The sequence below is a fragment of the Chrysochloris asiatica genome, unplaced genomic scaffold (genome assembly GCF_000296735.1).
Source record: "Chrysochloris asiatica unplaced genomic scaffold, ChrAsi1.0 scaffold00001, whole genome shotgun sequence".
NCBI lineage: Eukaryota > Metazoa > Chordata > Mammalia > Afrosoricida > Chrysochloridae > Chrysochloris > Chrysochloris asiatica.
The window spans coordinates 56,042,650-56,050,101 of record NW_006408519.1 but is presented as its reverse complement, the minus strand read 5'-3'; the positions used below and the strand labels follow the sequence as shown (position 1 = coordinate 56,050,101).

Sequence of the window (7,452 nt, the reverse complement as noted above, 5' to 3'; positions counted from 1 at the left end):
GGTGTGGCGCTGTGGGTTAATGCGCCAGACTGCAAAGCCGTTTGAACTGCAAGGTCGGCAGTTCAAGCTCACCAGTTGCTCCTTGGAAACCCTATTCAGGGTCGCTATGGGTCGGAACCGACTCGAAGGCACTTAACAAAAATAATATATAGAGAGTGAGAGTGAGTGTGTTCTGGTGTGGTGCTGTAGAATAAGCACTGGACTGAAACGTCAATTTGAACTACAAGGTCTTCAGTTCAAACTCACTAGCCACTCCTCAGAAATTCTATACAGGGTCACTATGAGTTGGAACCAACTCGACGGCACTTAACAACAACATGCATATTTGAACAAAGAATAGATTGATTAAATTTGTAGAGTGAAGAAAGGAAATTCTCACTCTCTAACTCCTGTTCTGTAGCCCCTGGCAAGTATGACACAAGGATTTCACGGAGGAACTCGCAGCAGCAAAAACTCCTCTTTGCTTTAACTATAGACTATCAAGTCTTGAGACAGCTGCAGGGACAGGAAAAAGGTAAGATCTCCTGAGAAAGTGGTTGATATTTATGGGTGAAAAGGGATTCAGTCATAATTGATTTGAGAGTAAACGTGCTTAAATTACCTGTTCAATAGTAAGTTTTGTTTCAGATGTTTGAACTTGTTAAGCATGTGGGTTTCTGCTACTAAGTCATCACGGGTTCTTGGGAAATTTTTTAATTTTTCATTTGAAAACATCTCTGGCAAAGATTCACAGTTTTAAGAAGTACAGCTTAATCTTTGGAGCTCTCTTTCAGTTCCTTTTAACATTTAACTTGTAACAAATCATGATTTAATTCCTTTTTTGTAAATATCTTAAAATAATAAGATTTAAAAGGACAGCCTCGGAAACCCTGTACAGGGTCGCTATGAGTCGGAACCGACTCCACGGCAAACAACAACAACAAGAGACCATTTTGTCTCCAGCCTATTGTTTTATAAGTGAAGATATGAAATAACTCATCCAAGATCCTACAGCCAGTTAATGGCAAGTGAGATTCAAGTGAAATCTCCTCGTTTCATTCTGTGTTCTTTCCAATAGTGGGCGAGGCTTTGGAGGCCTACGGATCATGACCAAGCTTGGGGTGTGGAGGACCTAACTTAGAAACTTAATGTAAACGTGTTTTTATCACAGTTTGAATTTACCAGTTCATTGATATTTTATGTATCGAAGCTATCCATAAACTGACACAGCTGCAACTGAGTATTTTAACCACATCAGCTTATACATAATAGGCTTTTAATAACATTTTTTATCAATCAGTCATGCCTACCTAATCATTAATTGACTTTTCATATTTCAATTTGAAGAGATTTTTCCCTTCAGTACCTATTCATCTCTCTTAATATGTTTGTGAAGATATCTTTGTATGCCTTTTTATATCATAGTTATATGTTCTATGTGCACTGTAATTATTGTTGTTAGGTGCCTTTGAGGCGATAGGGAGTAGTAACGAAACACTACCTGGTCTTACACCATCTTCACAATTGTAATGCTTGAGCCAGTTGCTGCTGCATCTGTGTCAGTTCATTTCGTTGGGGGTCTTCCTCTTTTTCACTGACCCTCCACTTTACTAAGCATGCTGTCCTCCAGGGGCTGGCCCCTTCTGACATCATCTCTAAAATATGAGAGACAGAGTATCAACATCTTGGCTTCTAAGAAGTAATCAGACTATACTTCTTCCAAGACAGATACGTTTATTCTTCTGGCAGTCCATAGTACTATTAATTTTCTTCTCCAACACCATAATTCAAATGCATTGTTTCTTCTATGGTCTTTATTATTCATTGCCCGACTTTCACATACATATACATATGAGGCATTTGAAAATGCTATGGCTTGTGTCATGTGCACCTTAGTCCTCAAACTGAAATTTTTGCTCTTTAACACTTTTAAGAGGTCTTTTGCAGCAGAGTGCCTAATGCGTTATGCCAACTGCTGCTTCCAGGAGTGTTGATTTTGGTAATTTCTGCTTTCAGCCAAGATCCATCTGACGTAAGTAACGATAGCCCTCATTGCACACCCTCTTCTGAATAAGGCTTGAATTTCTGACAGCTCATTGTCGCTCTACTCCTGCGACTGTTTTTGGATTATCATCAGCGAAATTTTGCTTGCATTTGATATTAATGATATTGTTCAATCTTTTGTTTATTCCATTGAGTCACTTTTCTTTGAAACAGAGACAAATATGAATCTCTTTCAATTGACTGGCCAGGTAGCTGTCTTCCAAATTTCTTCGATAGATGAGTGAGTGCCTACAGTGCTGCATCAGTTTGTTGAAACACCTCAATTTGTATTTTGTCAAATTTTTGGAGTCTTGTTTTTCACTAATGCCCTCAGTGTAGCTTGGGCTTCTCCCTTTAGTACCATTGGTTCTTGATCATATTCTATCTCTTGATATGATTGAATATTGACCATTTCTTTTTGATACAGTGACTGTATGTATTCCATCCATCTTCTTTTGATACTATCTGCATTATTCAGTGTCCTTCGTTGTTGTAAGTCGATGCTTGAAGTTTTTCTTCAGTTCTTTCAGCATGAGTTATGCCAAACATGTTCTCTTTTGGTATTCTAACTCCAGGTCTTTGCACATTTCCCAGTAATAGTTTACTGTGTTTTCTCAAGCTCTACTTTGGAATTTTCCCATCAAGTCTTTTACTTCATCATTTCTGCCATTTGCTTTAGCTTCTCTGTGCTCAACAGCAAGTTTCAGAGTCTCTTCTGACACCCATTTTTGTGTTTTCTTTCTTTGCTATATTTTTAGTAACCTTTTACTTTATTCCTGTATGATGTTTCTCATTTCAGGGTATATTCAAAGTCTCATTTCAGCTCACAGAACTTTTTTTTCAAGTATCTGGGCTATTTAAAAATTTTCTTCAGCTTCAGTTTGAACTTGCATATGATCAGTTAATGGTCTGTTCCACAGCCTGTCCCTGGCCTTGTATTGAGCTTCTCCATCTCCTCTTCCCACAGATGTAGTCAGTGTGATTCCTGCATATTCCATCTGGTAAGGTCTGTATGTATTGTTGCCTTTTATATTGCTTTAAAAAGATATTTGCAATGAATAAATAATCACCAAAGCCATATTTTCTACCTACTGATCCTCTTTGTTTCCAACTTTCGCATTGCAATCAACAGTAATTATCAAATGCATCTTGAGTGTATGGTTGATCAATTTCAGACTGAAATGTTGGTTGTTGTTGTTAAGTGCCACTGAGTCGATTTGAACCCATAGCAACCTTGTATAGGATTTCTGAGGAGCAACTTGAACCTCCCACCTTGCAGTTCAAACGTCTTTGCAGTCTGGCCCATTAACCCAAAGCGCCACACAATTTTATCATCTCTGGCTTTATTGGTTGGTGTATGCATTTTACAAACAATGAGTGGTATTAACTGGTCTCCTTTGTAGGTGTATGATACTATCTTATCATGTTGAATTTCAAGAAAGACCTTGAAATGTTCTTTTTGACAATGAATTCAATGCCATTCCTCTTGAATTTGACATTCCCAGCATAATAAATCATATGATGGTAAGATTTAAAATGTCAACACCAGTCCATTTCAGCTCACTAATGCCTAAGGTATCAATCTTTATGCATTCCATTTCATTTTGACAACTTCCAATTTTCTTAGATTCATACTTTGTACATTCCATGTTTGCACCTGTTTCACCTCATTATGAGTTGTTCAGTATCAGCAAATGAAGGTTCTGAAAACTTGGCTCCATTCACGTCATTATGGTCAACTGAACTTTGAACAGAACAGCTCTGGTAGTGTAGCGGTTTATGCATTGGGCTGCTAACTTCAAGATCAGCAGTTCAAATCTGCCAGCAGCTCTGTGGGAGAAAGATGTGACTTTCTGGTCCCGCAAAGATTTACTGCCTTGGAAACCATATACTATGGTTGCTGTGAGTCAGAACTAACTCCATGGCATATATTCACCACCACCACTTTGAGGAGGCTACTCTACTTTGAGGAAGCCCTGTCTATTTTGAGTGCCTTCCAACCTAAAAGGCTTGTCTCTGGCACTATATCTGACAATGTTCCGCTACTATTCAGGTTTCATCTTTCGGCACTCTAACTAACAGTGCTCCACTGCTACTCAGAAGGTTTTCAGTCACTAACCACTCAAATGTAGTCTGCCTCTCCTTCTTCCTTGTCCATCTTAGCCTGGTAGCTCCACTGGAATCTGTCCACCATGAGTGACCCTGCTGGTATTTAAAATACTGGTGACATAACTTTCAGCATCATGGCAACAGAAGGCACGACAATACAACAAACTGACAGATGAGTGGCAGAGAATAGTATATAATGTCTGGTTTTTTTAGTATGTTAATAGTGACATTTCTGTAGTCATGCTTCATGGTAGGAGTTAGTATTTATATTTTGCTATATTAATACAAGTAATAAACATGTATTGTCCATTTATTTTCCTTCTAATATCTACTGCCCATGTAATACATATTTGGGAAAGATTAAATGACCTATTGATAACTGTACCTCTGGAGCCTGGGTGGTGTATTTGTTAACTCAGCTGCTAACTGAACAGTCATTGGTTCAAACCCACCAGCTGCTGCAGGGAGAAACATGTGGCAGTCTGTTTCTATGAAGATTTACACCCTTGAAGTTCTTATGGGCCAGTTCTACTCTGTCCTACAGGGTTACTCTGAGTCAGAACTGATTCAACAGCAGTGGGTTTTTGGTTTGTAAGTAGTAGTGCTTGAAATTAAACTGAGGTCATGACTTACCATTCATTTCATTGTTCGTTTTATTAATTTTCATTGTTCAAATAGTTCATTGTATTTAGTAAGCCATCTATTTATTCCTTTGATAAAGAAGACTGAAAAAAAAATCAAAGTAAAAGTGATTGGTTACTTTCTATTTTCATGCTACTGAATAAGTCGTCTATGTATTGTGCAATCTATATGTCACAGTTTTCCAGTCATGAGAGGACTTCAAAAGTTCCTGGAATCTTACTCCGTTTTTCCATGAAGCTTCTGGTGCCCCCTTGTATAAGCTAAGGAGATAATACAAGATTGCAACTGTTTGATGATATTCCCTAATTGTATTATTTTCCTAGAGATCTTCAGAGAAGACATGGCATCCAGAGAAGAGAATACAAAGAGTACAAACAGAGTGTTAAGAATAAGTCAGCTGGATGCACTTGAACTGAACAAAGCCCTGGAACAACTAGTTTGGTCCCAGTTTACTCAGTGCTTTCATGGATTTAAACCAGGGCTCTTAGCCCGCTTTGAACCAGAGGTAAAAGCATTCTTGTGGGTTTTCTTGTGGAGATTCACCTTCTACTCCAAAAATGCCACTGTGGGGCAGTCAGTTTTAAATATCCAGTACAAAAATGATTTTTCTTCCAACCTGCAATATCAGCCACCCAGTAAAAATCAAAAGCTCTGGTATGCTGTATGTACAATTGGTGGGAAGTGGTTAGAAGAACGATGCTATGATTTGTTTAGAAACCGTCACTTAGCATCATTCTGGAGAGCCAAGCAGTGTATGAATATTGTGGTGGGACTTTTAAAATTAGGTGAATTGATTAATTTCTTGATTTTCCTTCAAAGAGGAAAGTTTGCAACTTTGGTAGAGCGCCTCCTCGGCATTCGTTCTGTATTTTGCAAGCCCCAAAACATGCGTGAAGTTGGCTTTGAGTATATGAATAGGGAACTTCTCTGGCACGGTTTTGCTGAGTTTCTGATTTTTCTCTTACCACTTATTAATTTCCAAAAGTTGAAAGCCAAGTTATCTTCATGGTGTATCCCTCTTACTGGTGCTCCTAGTATTGACAATACCTTAGCCACCAGTGGCAGGGAATGTTCTCTTTGTGGAGAGTGGCCCATCATGCCTCATACCATAGGATGTGAACATATCTTCTGTTACTACTGTATTAAGAGTAGTTTTTTATTTGACATGTACTTTACCTGTCCTAAGTGTGGTACAGAGGTTCATAATCTGCAGCCTCTGAAATCAGGAATTGAGATGTCAGAAGTAAATGCTCTTTAAAAACTAAAATTGTTTTCTCTAAGGAAAAATGTGTTACGTTTAATTCTTAATATTAGTCATCAATGATTTTGTTATTTAGGTGTCTTTTATGAGGGTGTGTGCTTCTTTGCCACTGTGATCTTTTCTTTCCAAGTATGACTTAATACTAATCCCTGGAAATCACATGATTCTAAATATATTATGTAAATGCTAATATATTGGGTGGAGGGGTTTAGTAAATCATTGCTTTTTTTTTTTTTAATTTCAATTATAATGTATAGTTTTTTGTCAGGTGACTACTGAGAATGCACCTTCATTTTCCTACTTCCTGGAAAGACGTTGAACTCTAAAAATAAAAGATTTTGAAGACTGGGTGGGATGAGTGTGAATTTGTTTTCAGAGATGGCATAATAATATCATAGTCTGAAAATGTTACAGTTGAATTGTTTTAAACCTTAACATCTAATACCTCTCTTGTAATTTTATACTTTCCTCTGAAGCCAGTTTGTAAAATGGGTTGTCCTTAGCTGTCAGACCCTTCAAAGTTGGGTTCTTATATTCAGTAAGTAAGAATTGCTCAACGTAGTTTATAAATGAGGCTTGGGGACAACCTATATAAAGAATACTGTTGACTGGAGTTCTTTCTTCTAGCCTTTGATTCAGAGCTTACATTCTCACCAAGCATATTGATAGGTTTTATTAAAACAATCTGCAGTTTTTAGCATATTGTTGGTGTTGTTAAGTGTCGTCGGGGCTGTTCTGACTCATAGGGTTTCCATGGAGGGACTGGTGAATTTAAATTGCTGACCTTGCAGTTCAAACAGACCTAGAGGTCTAGGGCTTATCTTACATGCCATACTAATAATGTAATTAATAATACATGTCAAGGTAATTCTAAATACTTTTCTCCTCTGCTTGTACTTACCAGTTATTTAAAAAACAAAAACAAAAAACTGGGAATAGAAGCAAATACTATTGAATATTGATGCCCAGAGGGGATTGTAATCATTGCAGTAAAACAATGAGTGTAAAACTGATGTTCTCCCATGTAAACTATCACTCAATTCACAATAAAAACTGAAAAAAAAAATTTTTTTTTTAATGTACCTACTGATAATATGAAAAATAATGGGGCTATATAAAGTACTTAAAATAATGATACGTGCTTTGATGATAAATCAAAAAATAAAATAGATTGCACTTTGGAAAAAGATAGCATATTAAGAATAATTCACATTGCATTCAAGTTAGTCTAAAAACTTAATTCTTACATAAAGAAAATCTAGCAAGAAACTTGAAACTGTGCAGTATGATGGACATAAACTGCCAGTTGTTTACTTTTCTGTTCACATTTCATTCAACAAATGCTGCTGTGCCAGAACCTGAGAAAACCACTGGGGATATGGTGTTGTGTTGTTAAGTGTGTCGAGTTGGTTCCAACT

The 7,452-nt window shown here is 37.3% G+C and overlaps 1 protein-coding gene across 1 annotated transcript in view; it reads left to right on the top strand.

The window, feature by feature from the left end:
- The window catches only part of PEX2 (peroxisomal biogenesis factor 2), a 29,087-nt gene extending 23,056 nt beyond the window's left edge, over window positions 1-6,031 (top strand). Inside the window, exon 2 of the mRNA XM_006830797.1 lies at window positions 5,097-6,031. Within this exon, the coding sequence (XP_006830860.1) occupies window positions 5,114-6,031 (918 nt within the window). The 5' untranslated portion in view covers window positions 5,097-5,113. The remainder of the gene's footprint in view (window positions 1-5,096) is intronic.
- The last annotated feature ends 1,421 nt before the right edge of the window (window positions 6,032-7,452 follow it).